This window comes from Podarcis cretensis, assembly GCF_951804945.1.
Source record: "Podarcis cretensis genome assembly, chromosome: 2".
NCBI lineage: Eukaryota > Metazoa > Chordata > Lepidosauria > Squamata > Lacertidae > Podarcis > Podarcis cretensis.
The window spans coordinates 74,856,818-74,878,518 of NC_137171.1; the positions used below are offsets into that span (position 1 = coordinate 74,856,818).

Sequence of the window (21,701 nt, forward strand, 5' to 3'; positions counted from 1 at the left end):
GTTACTGGGAATTGTAACTGTGTGAATCATGAACTACAGTGCCCAGAATTCTTGGGGGGGGGGGGGGAGGAATGAATGTGCTTTGAATGTGATTTAAAGGTATAGTGTATGTGCAGCTGTAGATACAGGGGGCAAAATCCATTGCATTTGCAAACAGATGCTTGAAAGGTTTGTGCATTAAGATGGCTCTTAGGACGGTTTTCTGCTGTTTTGCCATAAAATTATTCAAACTCAGATAATATAATCCAAGCCTTTAAAGCCACTTGCCCCGACTTTGTTTTGTGGCATAGGCAGAATGCGCCAGTTGCCAATTAATCTTGGTCTTCCTAAAAAAATGGCAGGGGGGTTGAGAAAAGTCTGTAGACCCTTCATTTCTTGTTTGTATTGAAGAGTAGGACAGCTATCAATCCCCCGGGGAACTTTAGAAAGTGAAGCTCTGTGAGGGAAATAGGGCCTCCCAAGAATTACCAGCATCCTTAGCAAACCACAACTCCCAGGATCCTTTGGGGGGAGCCATGATTGTTAGTGCTTTAAATGTATGATGTGGATGTGACTGTCCATAGTGTAGCAACACCAAGTACAGATTTTTCTCTGCTTTAGGGTTAGGCATTTTCAAAAAGAGGCACCTACCAGTGTTCTTAGTGTTGAGTGAGTGATTGGTGCTCACAGAATTTCTCTGTTTCCATGCTCTTTGTGAATAATCCTGGGTTTGTCAGAGATAGGACCGTTAAGGAAAGAAAGGGAGGCGAACCTACACTGTAGGCCTTGTTCTCCCAATGAGGCCAAGCAAGAGTCAATTCATTCCAGCTGAGCAGAGCCATTGGTTCTGTGTAGCTGAATCCCTTGGTGACCTTGAAGAAAGTTCCACTGAAGCAAACACTTAAAGCAGGGGTGGAGGAGGCAGCTCACAGCAGCCGGCTGAGTGAGACAGCGCAGTACCTGCCTGCCTAAAGGCACTTCTAGCAAGCCAGCCTTAATCTAAAGTGAAAGTCGCCTCTTGATTGGCTCCATGTGACAAATTCGGTCTGTCACAGTAAGATGCCAAAGAGTTGTTTGTGTCAGGGCATGACTTAGTCCTTAACTCATCAGTAGAGAGGCACTCCATTTGTTCCAGGGGCATGCTCATCGGGTGCTGTTTATATAAATCACAGGAGACGGAGGTGGTGGTGGTGATGTGGCTTAGCTGGCTTGAGCTGAGTTTCTCACCAGCAGTGAGTCTTGGGTTATGTATCAAGGCTACAAACTTAGGCACACAACCTCTCTCAGGTAGGACATGCTATTGAGGAAACTTGCACAGGACTGGGCTTGTAGGCTGATGGTTCTGGTACAAGGATTATGAATATGACATGCCTTCAACCTCCCAACAGAGGAAGCATTTGTGGAAGGAAGGAAGGAAGGAAGGAAGGGAGGGAGGGAGGAAGGGAGGGAAAGTCCTAATGATGCTGAACCTGTGGCCCTCCAGGCACTGTTGACTCTATAGCAGCCATCATTGCTGACCATTGGCCATGCTGGCTGAGCTTCTGGGAGCTGGAGTTCACCAACAAATGAAGGGTCATAGGGTTCCCATCCCTGCCATAGTTACTATCCACACTTATATTAACTAACTTTTGTTCTTGGAAGCAAAACTTCAGGTTATTTCTGGTTTTGCATCTTATGTTTGATTAAGGAGTCCAGTTGCCTTTGATCCAACAAGGGAGCTCCATGTGCCAAAGCAGGCATCTGAACATGATGCAGATGTAGATCAGAAATGCATACAAATGTACACCGGCATCCACATCACGGTGCTCATCCATATCCCACCAGCCTGTTTCAGTGCATGCATCCCCACCAAGGACCACCAGCAGTTGTGAGCTACGTTGCCTGAGCCTGGAGCTGGATGCATGCCAATGCTCCTGTTTGATGGTTCCACCTGGTAGCTGATTATTTCTAAAGGGAGATGGCAGAATTAAATCTGGGATCGTATGCATGCAAGGCAAGTACCCATGAGCTGTGGTTGTTTCCTTTCTGAGTTCTTGGAGCCCTGCTTCAGTTTCAGCTGCAGGGTGGGGAAAACAGTCATCCATGGCTGGAGAGACAGGGCTGAGAATTTGAGAAAGGATCTCCACAAGCTCTCAGGAGACTAGAAAGGGGTGTGAGTGGGCATACTAATAATAGTGAAAGAAGGTAGCCTACTTAGATACTTCAGCATTAGAACACGCTTGATTTTTCTCCCGTCTCCCGCCGAGTCGAGGGAAGATGGGCAGCTAGAAAACAGGCTCAACTTTCCCTTGCAAGACTGCTTTGGGCCCATCTCATGCTGAAGTCCCTTCTCCCAGGAGATGAAAAAGAGCCAGTGTGGTGTAGTGGTTAGGAGCGGTAGACTCATAATCTGGTGAACCGGGTTCGTATCTCCGCTCCTCCACATGCAGCTACTGGGTGACCTTGGGCTAGTCACACTTCTCTGAAGTCTCTCAGCCCCACTCACCTCACAGAGTGTTTGTTGTGGGGGAGGAAGGGAAAGGAGAATGTTAGCCGCTTTGAGACTCCTTAGGGTAGTGATAAAGCGGGATATCAAATCCAAATTCCTCTTCTTCTTCTTTCCACCACATGCAACATTCATAACTATGCGGGGGGGGGGGAGCTAGCAGGCCCCTTAATTAGGTCCACAAACTCCTTCTCCCCATTTCAGTCAAAGAATGCCCCCAAACCCATATAGAAACACTTGCTAATGGGGGCAACTCCCTGTAAATTCAAACATGGCATGTAGAAGAAGTCTATGTAGGGGAAATGGTTGAAGATGCTGTGACTTTGCTCAGGGGTGGACTATGTTACTACACTGCAGTGCACCAAATGACCAACCCACCTCACTTTGCTTCCTTATGGAGATTTTCTCTGAATGTTGGTTTTAAAAAAATGGAAATCTGATTTCTGTAATTTGTTGGATCCAGCAAGCAAAAAAATAAATAATTCAAAAACAAAACTCCAAAACTTGTTGTAAAAACAAATAAAGCATTAAATGGCTGCTGGTGGGTGATTTTTCAATGACACTTTACCTCACTCTCTTGTCTTACTTACATGATTTGGGGACATGTACCCAAATGGAAAGCCCTCTCTGGCACAGTTGAATCACTGTAACTCCACTGCTTCCATTAGTATTTGATTAAGGAGAGATTAGGCTAACAAAGCATGGCTTATCTTTGGACAGCTAAATCTGTCCAAAGTCAGATCTGTGTGGTGACTGAAAAAAAAAAATAAAGCAAGCTATAGTAGTTAATGGTTCTTTCATTTAAAGCAGGCATGGGGCCCTCCAGATGTTGCTGGATTATAATTCCCATCAGCCCCGAGCATTGGTCATGCTGGCTGGGGATGATGGGAGACAGAGTCCAACAACATGGGGTGGCCCCAGGACTTCCACTCCTGTTTTAAAGCTCCTTCACCGGGAATTACACAGCCTCCTAGCCAGAGAGAGAAAGAGGACGATCCAGTGAGTGACAGCTAGCAGAAACTCCCAGCAGAATATCAGAGCACGCAAAGTTCTCCTATGTGTGAACTGCCAGAGCCCCATTGCAAAGAACATGTTGTCATCCTTGTCAAAATGCTGTCTCATTTTATGAGTACCCAAACAAAATATGTATTTGTGGAAACAGTAAAGCTAGATTAAAAGTGGGGTCAGGAAGGGAGAATATGGAACAGAATTTTGATGAGGGTGTCATGTGGACACTGAGAAAAAATTGCCCACCCAAGGTGCACTAACAAAGGCTTCCTGATACAACCAGGAGCCCTTTAACAATATTCCCTTCATTTTCCACCTAACAGTCACCTTTGAATCAGAAGGTGTGCATTGTGTTATAATTGTAGCACTTTGTTTGTAGAGATACAATTTCACCCATCAAGCTAATTCCAAAAGCACATTGCAAGGTTGCACTGATTATAGTAAGCCCCATATTCATAACCTTGGTCCTGTTTTGACACATGCCCAAGAAAGGGGTTGTCTATTTATCCACTACTAGCAGCCTATGTAGCAAGATGCTTAATAATACAACAGCTGGAGAGAACATGGCCTTCAGAGGTGCCCTCTCACTTTATTATATCATTTCTTGAGCCACACAATTTACTTGTCTATCAGTTCTATGGAGCAATATCTTGTAAAATTCTCATGCCAAAGTTTTTGTGGCTTTTTTTTTTAACTGCAATAGCCTACTGTCTTTTAGGAGTCCTGAAAGACAACTTTGGCCAGTTGATTGTCCCAGTACAGACTACATATTGTATGGAAATAAGTCATACTAATTTCAGATCCATTCAGATCCTGAGTGGATAAACTATTCACATGGGGATGCATAGCAGCAAGTCCCAGACTTGTACCTACCCTTCTCAAATGACGTTGAATGTTCTCTTGACTGGATGTGTATGTGCATGCAATCTGCCGGCCCATTTTTGTTGTGGATATGCATATGGAGAGGGAGAATCGTGCATGAACGTATCTGATTGCGTTCCATGTTCCAAATGCATAGGTAGGAGATGAGCTCAAGGCTTACATCTGCTGCCTCCTGCTTTGCTTTCACAGAATGTGCTTTAGGTTTAGGGGTGTGAGGAAGATAAAAGGCAGTGGTTCTTCAGATCCATGTCATCTTGCAGATCATGTCCCCTTGTCACCCTGGATAACTCTAGAGGAATGCAATGATGCCACATACCCTTTGACCACTTTACTCCTTCCTATGATGTGCCGCCATTTGGAGATGTCGTGCTGGAGGAAGCAAGATGTTTTCCCCTTCGCCTTTGACCCTGGAAATAACTGAAGCTACATTCTCGGTTCCTTGCCACTCAAAGGGCTTCAGCCAGTGCTAGTGGTCTGATCAAAGAGGTGCCTGGCTTTCATTGTCTCAGCCTCTGCTGGCACATTTATTAAAGCAGAAAGGCAGCGCACGCGAATAAAAGCTGGGTAGATGAGCACGTCCCAAGGCAAACATTGCAGAAGGCCTCTGAGTTAATAATATACAGCGTTGCAGGAAGGATTCAATTTTCCATAGCACAGTTGCAATTCAACAGCTCTGCCCTCTTCTCACCTGGGAGAGATGTGGCTGAGCAAGCAGCATTTGGAGGACAAAAGCACATCCGTAAGATCTCAGGGCCAGCTCCCCACATTACTTTTTTATACAAGCAGGCCCACCTGAGGACACAGGCGTTTTTGTCATGTTGGAAGTTTTTCTAGTTTGGAAGACCAGAAGTATAATATTGTGAGAGTCTTCTGGGCTATTTTTGCGACAGAGGGGACAACAACACCCCTGAGCAGCCATTCCCATTTATTATTATTCTTTCCACAGTAGCTACATTGTACAGCTCATCCCTGTTACTATGACTGGCTATTAGCAATGAATGGTACAGCTATGGCACAGGGATCACAGTGGTTATTGAAAGCATTCCACAGCATGTTAATGGCAGCGAACATCTATACTGGCAGAACAGCTCCATTACTACAGATATTATTTCTCTTGTAGTTTGGTTCTTGCTGCATGATGTTGAATTTCATGTGCATGGTGCTTTCTGCTCAATGGGGAAGTCTAGTCTGTGTGAGTACCAACCCCCACCCCCAGGATTTCCCTCAAGCAGAACCCACAATCAACGCATCTGCCCGGAAAGTACATCAACGAATCTGTGAAATACTTTGCAATCTTGCTTTTTTCTTTCCACCTCTACCCCGGTCCTGTATCCTTCCCTCTCATTCTATCTGCTTGTATGTTCATTTAAATTATTTTTAGCCCCACTTTTCATTGTTCAACAATACCAGAGAGAGGAAAAACATTAAAATAGAAAACAAATTTAGTTTAGATTTAACTTAAAAAACAAAATCAGACAGTATATCAACACCACCAGCCAGGTAATGACAAAACTTTGGCAAATGCTAGGGTGAATAGCCATACATTGTTTCTTATTGCTGAAATGACTCCCTCAAAGTTGGTGCCATTCACACTTGAGAGGGGAGGGCATTCTAGACATAGGACTCAGCTACATTAGTAAAGAAAAAGCATTTTATATGTGTTATAACCCTGTGACATCTGATGGCACTGTGAAGTTTCATCTTTCGCCAATGTGATTCCTGACTTTGCGGTTTACAACGCGTTTTCCTGAAACGCGTTTTTGATGTGTCTAGATCCAGCCTTAGTGTACTTTTGCATGCCATTCTTTCCCTGATCTGATTATTCCTGTGTCTGTTTCAGTAGCCGGTTGATCACTATTTGTTTAGTTGCTTTTAGTTGTTTTATTAGTGATAACTTTTAGTTTGCGTTATGAGTGTAGTTACTAGTATAGACCATTCGGCAGCTGCATTCTAGTTTGAAAGGAATAAGCATTTCCTGATTATTTCCTCAAATACTGCACACACCTACAGTGAGTGGATAGTGGCAGGAAAAGATATAGAATGAAGCAGGAATAGCTAACCTGTGGGCCCTCTAGGTATTGCTGGACTCCAGCCCCCATCATCCATGCTGAAAGGAGTTACAAACCAGCATGATCTGCCGGGCTGCAGGTTCCCCATCACATTTCTCAGCCATCTCTACTCACCACTGACCTAGCAGAAAGAAAGGCCCTGGAATTTATATCCAGGCAAGTACCAAACAGTTCCAGCAGGGGATGGTTGCCTTCTTCTGGCAATAGGCAGTTTTCGCAAGCTCTGATCCACCCATGAAAATGCAGTATTCCTCTATAGCAGCGTGCGACACTATCATTTCGCTCTGTCGGTTACACATGTCTGCAGCTGGCCCCATGAGCCCAACATGCTGGCAAGTAAACACCCCTTCTGCGGTTGCTGTGGCAACGGAGAGCATAAGGCAAGGGAGGGTTCCCATGTCTCTCATCCACATAGCAACAGGCTGCCCTCACTGAAGATGGCCTGGCTTAGGGCGCACTAGACACTGGCCTCTATGCCAAATGCTCTCCCAATAAGGCAGCTGCCATTCCTCCCTTTTGCCACCTCTCCTCTCCTCCTGCTCCCACATTTTCTTTGGCACATCCATCATGGGCAGGTTATTGAGACGCTCTAAGACAGGTGGCGTGGTGCTGAAATGAGAGGAAGGTGGCACTGGTGTACGTTGGCAGAGGCTCCATAGGCAGCCTTAAGAACATGGCAGCAACCTTGGAAGTGGTGGCCCCAGCTCCCGCACCACTACAGAACTGTTTCAAGGGGCCAGTGCAGCTTTGTGGACAGAATGTCAGACTGAGAAGACGAGGCTCAAATCCCCATTCAGCTGCTGATGTTGCTGGGTCACTCTGGGGCAGTCCACTGCCTAACTTAGTCTGTGGATCCTAAACCTACTAAACAAGGGAGGAAATCCCATTGAACACAGTGGGACTCGCATCCAAGGGAACACATGGAGGATTGTAGTGAGAATAACATGCGGGAACCTTCCTGCATGCGCCCACAAGGTTCTTTGAGGGAGGGAGGCAGGGAGTGATAGTAATATGATAAATAACCAGGTCCTGTTCTTTAACCGCGGCATACTGGGGTTTGTGTCTATAGAGTCCTGATATGTGGATGATCCTGCTATGCTTGATCCAGCACCATTTGTTCACAGTCGTAACGGTGAGAGCCAGTGGAAGTTGGTCCATTAGGGCGAGTGGGACACCTCCCCACCAACACATCAGCCTGCCTTCAACCAGCCCCAGCTGTCTGCCTTCTTAGAACCAGGCTGTGAACACACCACACATTTAAAGCACACAACTTTCCCCAAAAGAATCCTAGGAAGCATGGTTTGCCACTCTCAAGAGCTACAGTCCCCAGCACCCTCAACCAACTACAGTTCCCAGGATACTCTGGGGGAAGTCATGCACTTTAAATGTATGATGTGCGCACAGTGTTAGGTCTCAGCGTTGCCCTTGTAGAATCCAGAAGGGAGGAGGAGGAGGACAAAATGTGAATTGGCCGACTATGGGCTCATTCAGACTTCTGTTTGTGCTGCAATTTCTAGTAACAGGTTTCGGACTTCCAGGCATGGGGCTGAAGAGGATTCTTTTTGTCCCACTGCTTTCCCTGGGAAAACCCGCAAATCGTTGCAAATGTCAATCCACAGAAAATTGTTGGGAAATGTCCACTGGGTGGTAATTATTCCAAATCAATTAAAAAGTAGGAATCTGAATCATACTCCACAGTTGCTTCCCCCCTTCCCCAAATAAGGATTCTGACTTCTCCACAACAAACATAAATTCGGTAAGTGAAGTTTTCTTCAGCATTCAGTGTTAAGAGCAGAACAAATTTCACCTGCCCTTTTCCCCCTTGCTGTCTTGCATCTGGTTGAAAGGCCAGGTGCCCAGCCACCAGGTGGGATGGGTTAGGCAAAACACTGAATAAGCCTTTTCTTTCCCTTTTTATTCAGTCATGTAAATAGCCGGAGGGGTGCGTGTGCATTTGCTTTGCCTAATTCAAATGTATACAAAATCCTAATCACATTACCCTCTGAGTTGACAAAGTTTGCATTTTTATTAAATCAATCATAAGTTACAAAGGAGGAAAAAATATAGAATTATATGTACAGCATTTTCAAAAACAAGCCAAAGAGGATCATGGGATAGGAGGTGGGACATTCCTTGGAGCAGCCAAAAATAAAAAATAAAAAGGGTTAAAAAGAGATAGAAGCTTTTTTTTTTTTTGCCAGCGAGTGATGCAGGGAAGTGAGAGAGATTGGGACCAGCCAGGGAACAAGGCGAAATGGACAACTGGTTAGATTGGTTTGTAGGAATAGGAAATTTTGGCTCCATTCCCCTGTGTTTTTGTGGAATCCCAATACTGGGATGCCTCAGTGCTGAATTACACCACCTGAGAATTTGACGCATTCGATGAGCATTCCCCAGCTTGGTTGCCTCTGGCCAGAACTCCTGTAAGCCCCAGCCATGATGGGAACTGTAGTTCAAAGCACCCGGAGGGCACCAGCTTGAGGAAAGGCTGCAATAAATACATGAATCTGCTGAAACTATTTAATCAGAAGTGATCAGTGCCTAAACAGGTGTAGGTAGTCTACTCTATGCTACCAAATCAATGTGTAACTGAGGGCAAATCTGAGATCCTGTTGCTTCTTAGATTGTAAAGGTACTACTACACCAAATCAACCTCAATTGTCTCCTTTTTGCAGCGTTTGGCTTCTTCTTTTTCCCCCCCGACAGCTTTGGTTCAGTAAACCAGTCCCAACATAATCAGGGTTGAGTGCAGCCTGAGATTCCTGAAGGAGCACGGAGAAAGCACTGGCTATGCTGCAAAGATGTGCTTCTCAGTGACTGAGATGAGCCCCCTGCACAAGATTCCCAGGCAGTGGGGTTTGGGTGAGGCTTCCGTGCCTTTGCCCCTGCCATGTTTAGCAAATCCAGTATTATTTATTTACTCATTCATACCATTTATACCCTGCCCTTCCTCCCAAAGGAGGATTTATTTTATTGCCAAATAGCAAACAATATTATACAAAAATAGGAGAAGTATATGCACATTTGTATGATTTATGCTGGTCATAGAAAAGAGCTTTCCAGGATTTGCATCGACCGCATGCAGAATTTCAATGTTTTGTTTTTGGTATGCATTTACTCCAAACAGGCTTGTGACTACTAACCTTTGCTTATCATGAGCCAACTAGTTCATGGCTACAAGCAGGGCCAGAGCCAAGTTGAGTTTTTGCTGTGTTCGTTTCATCCGTTTTCTCCAGGTCTGTTCAACAATCACCTTCCGCTTAATGCCTTATAAAGTGTTGACAGTGAATTGTGCCGTCTTTTGACTGCAGCAATACAACCTGTCAATTAGCCAACAATCTGACCCACTTTGGTGAAGCCACACCAATTTGCAAACCAACTAAGAAATTAGCCATGGAATCCTTGGCTATATGGTACATTTAATCCATGGGGATAATTTTTTGGTGTGAGGTTTGGATGAAATATATGCTGTTGTGATGGCCGTCTGTTTAGGACACAAGTGTAAATGCCAGACATACATGTTGGTAACTTTAACCAGAAATCACCAAGATGGGCATCTGCTTCAACCTGAGGTCTCAGGGCGCCACCTCTTGATTCTCATGGGCATGTTCTGACTAAACAAGTGCCCTTACAATACTGATAACAAAGAGAACAAAATGTGGCAGAATTTACTAAGGCTGCAGTCCTATATTCACTAATGAGTGACGGAAGGGGTAGGGGCTTATTTCTGGAGCAAACTTGCTTAGGATTGCACTGCAAGAGATGAGAGCAAAATTAGAAAGCACTTATTGGAGATGTCATCCCATGAGAGCAAGAGATAAACCCAAAGATGAGTGGCATGGCAAGATATCGCACATCCTGCCAGATATATATGAGGACGGATTTCTGCCATAAAGTTAAATGAGGGGAGATTTCACCCATATACAATAAGGTGACCAGCTGGGATTGCCAGTGCTGGAAGCTCTTACCTTGTAACAGATAGGGAATATTTATAAAGAACTGCTCTGTTTCTCAGTGAGAAAAGACAACTATATGCCTCTGGTCTTCCCATGGGCATCTGAGTTGGCCAATGGGTGAACATAATGTTGGGGTGGATGGGGCTCCAGTCTGATCCAGCAAATTCTTGCATATGCTGTGCCAGTTCATGCTAAATATTAGAGGGATGTGTGGTGAAAACTAATTCCCTTCAACCACTTGTAGGAGGTCAGGGGCCAAGCTGAAGAAGAAGAAGAAGAAGAAGAAGAAGAAGAAGAAGAAGAAGAAGAAGAAGAGGAGGAGTAGTAGTTTGGATTTGATATCCCACCTTTCACTCCCCTTCAGGAGTCTCAAAGTGGCTAACATTCTCCTTTCCCTTCCTCCCCCACAACAAACACGCTGTGAGGGGAGTGGGGCTGAGAGATTTCAAAGAAGTGTGACTGGCCCAAGGTCACCCAGCAGCTGCATGTGGAGGAGCGGAGACGCGAACCCGGTTCACCAGATTACGAGACTACCGCTCTTTACCACTACACCACACTGACTCTCACAGTCATGAAAACCCCATCCTGTATTCTAATCCAGCTAAAATGGAACTCACAGCCAGCTTCATATATTAGGAGAGAAGTGCTAGACAAAAAACCCAAAAAAACACTGAAGAATTTCCTTTTTGGTACATTCTGTGATTTCTAAGACATGCACAGCTTCCAGTTCTACAGAAATCAGAACCCTTTTCCAGTTCTGCTCTTGGAAATGCAACCCACGAGAGATAGTAGCATAGCATGTTCTCTGTTAGGATCACCAAAGGTCTAACAAGCTCTAGCCAGTGCCACAGTTGAGATGGGACCTTTCCCAAGACCTCCAGCTCTATCAATACAGTACAAAGAATTTGAGTGGGGTTCCAATTGTCTTTAAGTAACATGTTTTCCTTAAAAAAAGAAAACATGTCAAGAAACCAGATGGAGAGAGAACCTCTTCATCTTCATTGCTGAAAGCAATCAGGAAGGTTTATGGAAGGTAAAGGATAATAACACTTTATAGTGTGGGGCAGAGATTTGTTCCACGGAAGCAAAACTATGAGGCTTAATTGCTCTTACCCATGATAGACATATCTTTAGCCAGGATAGGGTGGGAGCTCTGCAGAAGCACCACTTCCCTGACTGTCTCATGGCCAGCACTGCTTTCAAGAGCTGTCTCGGTTATCCTCTCCCACATACACTTCCTTTCCTGCACATTTGGCTCCCCCCCTCACCTCTTTCCCCAGGTAGTCTCGCTTTGGAGCGGCCCGACGCTGATGCCATCTAACAAAGCGTGTGAGGGTCCTCCTAAGGTTTCCCCTCCCTGCCCCACCTTCCTGTTTCAGTATGGGGAGAACTTCTGCCTCTCAGCCTTCTTGCTGGCATTGGCTGTCGAGATCTTGGTCGTGTAGGTGGCAAGGCTGCCATTGTGCCCCGTGGCTGAGGAAGGCAGCGTCAAGAAGGGGACGGGTTTCAGGCCAATGAAGTTGGAGAGGGAGATGGCATAGGGGGCACCAAGCAAGGCTGGGGGAGGCGCGGCCACTGCTGTCAGCGTTGGGGCTGGCGAAGGGGTGAGGGGCTGGGAGAAAGTCATGCCGAGGTCAACGGGGGGCGTCTGGGAGGTAGATTTGGCCGTCTCTAAACTGAAGAACAAGAAGGGAGAAAGAATGAGACTCGTGCGTGCATGCACAATTTACACATACAAATGCAGCGTGTGAGGACATATACTTGGACGTATATGTGCTGTTATATGCATGTACAAGCTTGCACATGGAAAAATATGCATAGGTGTGGGCAGATATATGCAGTTTGTATAATACATACATACAAGTATGGATATGCACACACACACACACAGGCAAGTGTTTGAGCTGACATGTGCAAAGGAATAGGTACACACAAAGAATGGAGCTAGTGAACAAGGTACTCTACATCGCTTTTGCTTCCAGATAATGTCTTCTCCAGAGTCCTCTCCCTCTGGGACTACATTCTTGTGGAGAACCTCCAGTATGACACACAGGGCTTGTTTAGAACTCAGAAGTGGCTATGTTAAGGATGATATACCTTGTCGTGGTCCCTATTTAAACAATCATGGAATTGCAGAGCATTCCAGCCACATATCCTTCTTGGCTTTCTCAGGTCATTGACAGACCACTGTGTTTTTCTGGAAAAATGAGAGCCTCTCCCACGTGAGATACATGGCACTGTTTATCTATTAACTTGTCCCAGGAGGAAAGGAATGGAGATGGGGGGGCTGTTAATTCTCCTTCAACACGCAAATGCAACAAAAGTTGAAATGAGTTCTGGGGTCATCACCGCAGGGAAAACTGATTACGAAAACGCTTACATGCATCCGTCAATGACGGGCTCCACGCCTTGAAAACTTACACCCTCTAGTGGTGGTGATCCCTGAACCGTGAATGGCTATTTCCTGCTCTAAATCTTGTGCCAGGTCACAACAGCGACCAATGACAAATGTTGCTCTGTTTAAGTGAGGTTATCTTTTGGACAGGATGGGAGAATTCCCTGCTGTGACACAGCAGTTCTTCCTGCACAGAACTAAGGTCACATCCACACTTGACATTTAAAGCACTCTTATGTTACTTTTAAGCATCATGGCTTCCCCCGAAGAATTCTGGGAACTGTAGTTTGTTAAGGGTGCCGGGAGTTGTTAGGAGACTCTTAACATACCACTGTTCCCAGGATTCTTTGGGGGAAGCCATGATGCTTAAAGTGGTATAAGAATGCTTTGAGGCTGCAAAGGGAACATTGATGCCCAACATATTGTAGGCAAGGATACTAGAAATCACGGTGGCTCCTGAGAAACTCAAGGCCTGGTTACTCTCATGTGTGTCAGAGACAGGCAGGCATTAGTGTGAAAGACAGACAACAAAGCAATGAGAACACTTCGTGGTGCTATGCTTAGCACTCCTGTCTCTTGAGCAGAGGGCTGAGTGTTTGCAAACCGGCAAATTCAGCCATGACAGCAAGGCACTGTCACTTGCTCTCCGCAAAGCTGTCCATCTAAGAGGCCACAGGCTTGGGCACAGCAGGAAGAAGCTGCAACGAGACGGCTGCGCAAGTGCTGCGTTACTCCCCACTTGACCTGCCCAGCAGTCCTAAAGGCTCTTACCAGGCTGTGATGAGGTACTGAGCCAAAGTGATGCTGACTGGGGTGCCGGTGATGGTCACGTGACGCTCAGCAGAGCCCTCGGTCTGGTTCCCAATCTTGATGTGTGCTCCGGACATCTGCCGGATCTCGCTGATCTTGCTGCCCTGGCGGCCAATGATGCAGCCAATGAGCTAGGAGGGGAAAGGAAGGATCAGTCTTTGGAGTGGAACTGCGCTGGAAACCTCATCGCCTAAGAACTGGACAGGACTGGACAAAGCGAACAGAGAGCGTTTACTCGTTTTAGGCAACTCTTGAGTGAGGGAAGGAGTGAACCTTCCCAAGCCTGACCTATAGTACACAATGGTCTGCTTGATTTATTGTTGTTCAGTATCAGATGAGTCTGAGCCAGAACCCATCAAGGCTTCAGGCTTATCTACACTTTACCTTTCCAAGCCTGAGATTTAGCCATTTTTATTCACTCTCAAGGGAGTGGAAAACACAAACTGAGCCGTGTAGTTCAGGGTTCCTACCACACCGTGGCAGGAATTGGCCTATTTAAAAAATAAAACAGTCCAGATAGTTTCATGAGGCTTGTTCCATAAACAAAAACTTCAGAAAGAGCTACTTTTCCCCATGCAAGGTCAGGGGGCAGAAGTAAAGGTCAGCGTTGCCATCCTGCCCACTCGTTTCCTGCCTTCTGAGATGCTACAACGGCCTGCTGTGTGCCCAGCAACACATGCTGACATCTGCAGAGCAGGCCTGGTATACTGGCAGCTGGGCTGGCAAGTGGGTGGGCGCAAGAAATGCTGCGACATTCCTCTCTTATCATATTCACCCCTTCTGGGCTTCAGCTTCCACAGAAACACACAGAGAGAGTGAAGGACAGCTCACATGGGAGTGATGGCGAAGAAGTCGAAGGAAAACCTTTCCCACGGCTGATGCTCCTCTCTCTCAGAGGACTGTTTATTGCTGCCCCTTCTTTTCCCACCATTTATCTCTGGGCCATGATAAGCTTCACCTGCTTAATGTCTCTCCATGCCAGGCTGCTGTTAAAGCACAGGAGCATAAACATGTCTGTGTACATACTAATAATCTTGGGAACTGTACTTGGGAATCGTAGCTCTGATAGTTCCCAGGATTCTCTTGGGGAAGACTTTTCCTTTAATGTGTTTTGAAGGTACAGTGGCATTTGTGTGGAGGAGAGAAGGCTTGTGAGGGAAGAACTTGAGATAGTAGCCCTTGATTCTGGAGTTTGTGTGAGAGTGAGGATAGATAAAACAACCGGGGACTTTGCTGAATTTATCTTCCTTTCAAGGACCATGGCTGAGCAGCAGATCACATGCTTTGATGAACTTTTGCAAGCTAGGTAACAGTACTGGCAGGAGGGTTCACAGTTTGCTAGGAACCTGTACTCCAAGAGTGTTCCTAAATGGTCTCTCACCAAATGAGGAAGCTTCATGGAGGGTGCCCTGATGCAAAAGTCAAGAGTTGTACAGTGGTACCTCGGGTTAAGAACTTAATTTGTTCTGGAGGTCCGTTCTTAACCTGAAACTGTTCTTAACCTGAAGCACCACTTTAGCTAATGGGGCCTCCCACTGCCGCCACTGCGTGATTTCTGTTCTCATCCTGAAGCAAAGTTCTTAATCTGAGGTAATATTTCTGGGTTAGCGGAGTCTGTAACCTGAAGCGTCTGTAACCCGAGGTACCACTGTAGTTTGCATGACAAGCTACACCTGGTGAAATTTCCTCTTCTACACAACAGTTGAAGCTGCAAGAGCCCTGTCCCCTTTTCCAACCTAGTTTTGACTGAGAAAGAAGCCAAAGGACTCTGCCGCAAAATACTTTGGGCTGTTCTACTTTTGTTTGAATGGAATCACTCTCTGAAGATCTCCATAAAGAGTGGAATGGGTTTGGCTCTGATTATAACCTTTTGGGGCCCATGCACACATTTGCAAACCGGGGAAACTATAATGGGCACAACACACACAACTCAACACACACCACTCAACACACACCACAACCTATTCCCTTTGGCTGTGATACAAAGCTTCTTTCAAGCACCAAGTGGGATGGGGAGGACGCTATGAGCACCAAGGAAGACCTCTGTGGACACGTGTGTGAGCTTACTAAATGTACACCATACATTCAAAGCACACGACTACCCCCAAAATATATTTGGGAACTGTACTTTGTAGAGGCAAACTTACATCATTAGGAACCAGGAACTCCTGAGAGCTATTCTGAGCGTTCGTGTCCAGGGCTGAAAGGGGAGAAAAGAAGCACAACGTTACTGGGGCTGTTCTGTCCTGGCTCTTTCTTGCCTTCCTAAAAGGAGGAGCGCTAGGATGACCACATCACAAGGCTACAGAAGAAGTGAAACCCAAAGAATCCTTTCCGGGCACTGCACGGTGCAAAGAGCAGGAGGCACGCAAACAGGACTGGACCGTTTCCTAGCTACTGCAAAGCCATCAGAAGCTCCAAGAAGAGGCTTTTGTTTTATGCCATTTTGCTTGGGTCACATTACACCGGACTAATTTTAGACTGAGGGAGACTGCCCTGCCCTCCTCCTGTCTGATGCAGACTCCCATTGGTTAATGCTGTTCTTTTAACGTAATAAGAAAAAATCCTAGGTGGAAAATCCTTTGATTACTTTTCATAATGAATTTTAAAAAATCCTGTTGACAATTATGGTGGAGAGAGAGAGAGAGAGAGAGAGAGAGAGAGAGAGAGAGAGAGAGAGAATATCTACATCTTTCCCCTGGCAATCTTAAGTACATATGCGTGAATCCACATTCCCTTATACACTTGCCTTCAGAATCTTTTGTTGTTTTTGTAACCAAGAATTCAAGATTCTCAGAAAAAAATGATACCCACCTCCCTTATTTATGTGTGTGCACATGCCAGAGAGTGCACTCCTGTTTTTAGTCTTGAATTTATCCAGTGTTGTGCTTTAAAAAAATAAAATACAGAGCAGGGATGCAGAACATGTGACCTTCCAGATACCGTTGGACTGAAATGTGCATTATCCCCAAACAGTGTGGCTAATGGTCAGGGATGATGGGCTTTGTAGTCCAGCAATATCTGGAGGGCCACAGCTTTTCCTGAGTCAGAAGATAAATGCTCCAGTTCTCCTTCTGGTATCCCACTCTAGCATAAGAGTGCTGATCCAGCCTTTGAAAGAAGACCAAGTGGCAGGATCCAACAAAACTAACCCCTTCCCTTACCTAGCAATTCTCCATCATTTCATGAGCATTTTGCTAATTTATTTAGTTCTTTGAAGGTCCTGCCTTCCCCATTTCTAGGGCCAATTATTCGTGCACCATGTTCTTTCCGTGCAGACCTATTGCCTAAAGGCAGCTGGAGCACAGGCTCACTGTTCATCTGAGTAAGCCCCTAGGGCCACAGAGGATTGTGGGAGTTTAAGTGGCTTCATAGCTCTTTGGGGTTCCTCACCTGCTACTATGGACGGAGATTGTCCCAAGGAAGCAAATGAGACAGGCTGCCCAGAAAGCTGCTGCAACTTCGACACCTAGATGAGAGGAAGAAGTCAGTGGAATGACAGCAAGTCCTGCGTTCCCATCTACCTGCTCACATTAGGAAGTAGTTGGTCAGACATACACCTAGAATACAAGCGTTGGCTACTCCTGAGGTATAGTACTAACTGAGCATGTGAAATTTAATTACCGTTTATTTCCATGTATAAGACACCCCCATGTATATGACGAACCCTATTTTTTTTAACCCAAAATTAAGAAATTAAGTTTAGCCCGCCACTGCCAATTGCTTGCCACAGCCACTGCCGATCGCACACCTCGCCACAGCAACCAATCACTTGCCCAATTGCCGCAGCCACAGCCAATCGCCAGCAGGCCTTACTGCAGCCACCAATCACCCGCCCAATCACCGCTGCCAATCTTGCTTGCTGCTGCCATTAATCGCATGTCCCCCCTCTGCATTCACTATACGTGTATAAGATGACACCAAATTTTTGCTTTTTTTTTTTTTAAAAGCAAAAGGCATCATTTTATACATGGAAAAATACGGTATATGAAATGGAGTAAGTGGGTAATGGAGTAAGCCTTACCCAACAAGGTACTCTCCAAACGTTGCTGGATTACAGCTCCCATCATCCATAGCCTAGCCATTGGCCATGCCTGTTGGGGCTGATGGGAGTTGGAGCCCAGCTATGTCTGGAAGCAAAGATCACCAGTGTCGAAGCAATGATTATTCAACATCAATTTCGTTGGACTGGTCGTATTGTGTGGGTGTCTGATTATTATCGTCTTCTAAAGGAACTACTCTATTCCGAACTTTAAAATGGTAAGCGTAATGCTGGTGGTCAACAAAAGAGTTTCACAGAATCTCTCAAGGCAAATCCAAAAAATGTAGTATAAACACTGACAATTGGGAAACACTGGCCTGTGAGCGCTCCAATTGGAGAACAGCCTTTACCAAAGGTGTCATGAGCTTTGAAGGTGCTCGAATTCAGGAGCGTGCTAAGAGGAAGGCAGGCTTGGCAAACCCTCACCGTGATCAACTCCCGCCAGGAAACCTATGTCCCCCACTGTGGAAGGATGTGTTGATCTAGAATTCGCCTCCACAGTTACTTACGGACTCACTGTTAAAACTGTGTTCATTGAAGACAATCTTACTTGGCTATGAGTGATCGCCAAAGAAAGATGTCTGGATTTGCCATCTGGATGCCAGGGGGGCAGAATGGGGAGGCAGAATGGCAAGTCCGGAACAGGCAAGCAGCACAAGACATGGGGAACGATGGAAGGCGAAGGCTTGAAGAAGCTGGTCCTAGCTATACATTGAACTACTTGGAAGCGTGAATTCAAAATGGAGCCTCCTTTTAGTCTGTAAAGCTTGACTTACCTCTGCTTGAGACATACCACTGTACTGTCCTTGCATGGAGAATCCCTGAAAAAAGGATGACAAAGGAGAACAGCGCTATCAAAAATGTAAGAGAACGAATAGGCCCAGTTCCAGATTTTGGAAGGGGGCTGGGGAAACTACCCTTGCTGCCTGCCAGTGCTTGCCACCACTCTGACCCTCTGGTAAAGGTAGCATGGTTAGTAGCTACCAGCCTCCCACTCCCCCTTGTTCAGGCTCATGAGGCATCGCTGCCAGGTAAGCATGCATGTTTGTGAGCACAAGGCAGCTGCCAGATTCCCCCTTGTGCTTGCCCATGAGAGTGGGCTTACCCTCACAGTGCTGGTGCTGAAATGAACCGGAAGAGGAGCCATGTGGCTCCTGGCTCACAAGTTAGTAAGCAAGAGAGTGGGGTTGCAGGGACACTGGTGCTGCCAGGTGCTTAAGGGCCAGCAAGTGCTCAGGGAGCCAAGGCAAGGCATCAGTCCCAGGGGGCCATGCTGCTTTAAATGATCCTTGGCAAATGCCTACCTACACTGGGTGCTGGTGCCAGAACTGAGAATGAGAATGGATGGGCTTACTTGTCATTTGTATTTTGTTGATGGTAAATCTCAAAGGACTTAAATAAATAAGTTCAGTTACAGATAGGTAGCCGTGTTGGTCTGCCATAGTCAAAACAAAATAAAAAAATTTTTTAATAATATAAAAATTTTTTAAAAATTCCTTCCTTTAAGGTGCTACTGGAAGGATTTTTTTTATTTTGTTTTAAATAAACAAGAAATTGCAGGGGGTGGGGGAGAGAAGCTCGCAAGAAAGTAGACTTCCTGGTAACTACTGTTGTTATTGAAATGTCAGTTTTAAGATGTGGAAAGGATTCGGACCAGTCAGAAAGAAGCCGCAGAAATTCCATAAGCAGTTTCATCATCCTACCCAGAAACAAATGAATAAGCAATATGGGAGGAGTGAATCTCATTCATTTTGCTCACCAAAAGCTTAAAGTTAAACTTTTAGAACATAACACAAACAAAACCTTAGAAAATGATTGTAGAATAAAACATAGATGATAATTATAATCATAGAATTGTAGAGTTGGGATCCTGAGGGTCATCTGGCCCAACCCCCTGTGATGCAGGAATCTCAACACACAATTCCCCATCTAATTTGAAACCATACTGGACCCTGCTTAGCTTTGCAAATGTGCAAGCAGTTTTATAGCTGCACCACTAGGACACTAGTAAATAATGCAGTCAGATGTATCTGTGCAATTCTCCCTCTTATCTTTAATATATGTGGTATCAGTGTGTTAGGTCTTCTATTTCACTTAAATTCAGAATAGTTTATTCTATTGACCCCAAATTATGATGATTTCATCTGGCTGAAATGCAAATGAGTAATTGTTCCTCCTAATATAATATAAAATTCAATTCAGTTACGCATCATTTCATAGTAAATGAAAGCTTAAAGTAGATTTGAAATGGAGCAGAACTTTACAGATTTACACCTAATATAATCTGTCTGCTGATACCAATAAGCTTTAGGCTTATTGTCCAGCTCCATTGTGTGGGAACTGGGTCACCACCTCACTGAGATAAATTATTCTTATACAGTTGTAATTTTATTTTATTCAGCCAATCAACACTTTTCAGCCTCAATTTTTGGTCATCTGGTAAATAAGTTCTGCTTTTTACTGGCTGTCAATCCTCAGATGTGCTTGAGTGGCAACATTTGTTAAACCTGACTGTGTGCATCGCAGCAGGGCAGGATTTTGCAAGGATAAACAACTTTTAACAAAATAGCAGATGTTATTTTAGGCATATAGGAAAATATCCATGTTAAATCCCCACGTCCTATAAACTGGTTCACCGTAACGTAGATTCTCTTTTTTCTCTGTAAACTTTAAAAGATTCCATTGCGCTATTGCTGGTTTAAGCACACAAAAAATGAACAGCAACAACAGCAACACCTCCCCCCCCCCAGCCCACAAAACCCCCTATCAATACCAAGAGTCTGTTCAGCACCTCAGCTTTTGCAGCTGGAGTCAGTCAGGGCCCCAACCTCCCAGGCCAGATGGGAAAAGGCTTGCAAGGCAGGGAGCAAGTTTCCTAGGATTCACAGCCAAGAAGGTCCTTGTATATATGGTCTCTGAGGGATCTGACAGCAAGTGCTTGGTCACATGACACGGAAGAAGCCAGAAGTCAAGGTGGAAAGGTAAAATCGATACCCATTAAGTCATTCTGATACTTCTAATCTGGACTGATATTTGATGTGGTGGTGAATGTAGGCGTGGGGGAAACCAGTGGCTCTCCAGATGTTGTTGAACTCCCAACTCTCATCAGCCTCAGCCAGCATGGCCAATGGGCAGTGAAGAAAGGTGTTGTCACAGCACAACAACATCTGGCAGGTCGCAGTCTTACCCACCCTTTGATTACAGAGTAACAAGAGAACCAAAGCCTAATGGTTCTCTCTCGTTTTAACCTCAACAGAAAAATGGTCTCCTGCGATTTTATGAGTCCCTTACCTGATTGGCTGAAAGAAGAACTGATCCCAAGGACAGGCTGGGGTGGTAGGGAATAGTGGCGCCTTTTGGTGGAGACTGAAGGAAACCAAAGGAGGAATCACTGTACCATATACACAATGCCACTTCCATCCAATCCCATCAGTATCCCCCCACCCATGACATCCTAATGGCCCTAGTACCCTTGCTACTTCCTGTATTTCTTTGACTTGCAAAATAGGCACCGGCTGGGAATATCTTTAACTAACTCCTGTTTGGTATGATATGATATGAGTAGTGCCTAGGGATGCCTGGTTCAGATGAGAACAATAAAGGTGGCCTGCAGTTTTAAAAAAACAGTCCCATGAGGAAAAGGTTGAAGGGACTAGGCATGTTCTTTCAGTCTTTCCTCATGAGCTGGTATGTTTATTTTGGAGAAGAGAAGACTGAGAGGGGAACATGATGGCACTCCTCAGATTCTTGGAAGGGCTGCCACACAGTAGAAGGCAAAATCTGGTTCTCAGTTCCTCCAGAGAGCAGTACTAGATCTAATAAGTTTTAGTTTCAGGAGGAGAGATTTCAGATGGAGAAACATCTTGATGGTAACAGCAGCACCAGATTTAAGTGGGTGTGGGTGGTTCCCCCACATAGGGCGCTGAGCCAAGGGGGAACAAAATACTACTACTATTACTACTACTACTAATAATAATAATACCTATATTTATACAGGTATCTACTAAGAAGATCTATTAAAAAGCAACTGTACCAAAATGAATAATTGTGAAAATAGGGGTGCCAAATTTTGTCC

The 21,701-nt window shown here is 45.3% G+C and overlaps 1 protein-coding gene across 2 annotated transcripts in view; it reads right to left on the reverse strand.

Annotated features, from left to right (window-relative positions):
* Window positions 1-8,430: 8,430 nt before the first annotated feature.
* The window catches only part of PCBP4 (poly(rC) binding protein 4), a 39,432-nt gene continuing 26,161 nt past the window's right edge, over window positions 8,431-21,701 (reverse strand). For both annotated transcript variants that reach the window (XM_079968055.1, XM_079968054.1), the window contains exons 8-14: window positions 20,918-20,992; window positions 18,403-18,447; window positions 16,978-17,053; window positions 15,732-15,784; window positions 13,546-13,715; window positions 10,941-12,055; window positions 8,431-10,639 (exon numbers count right to left, since the gene is read on the reverse strand). In XM_079968055.1, the coding sequence (XP_079824181.1) occupies window positions 11,755-12,055; window positions 13,546-13,715; window positions 15,732-15,784; window positions 16,978-17,053; window positions 18,403-18,447; window positions 20,918-20,992 (720 nt within the window). In that variant the 3' untranslated portion in view covers window positions 8,431-10,639; window positions 10,941-11,754. The remainder of the gene's footprint in view (window positions 10,640-10,940; window positions 12,056-13,545; window positions 13,716-15,731; window positions 15,785-16,977; window positions 17,054-18,402; window positions 18,448-20,917; window positions 20,993-21,701) is intronic.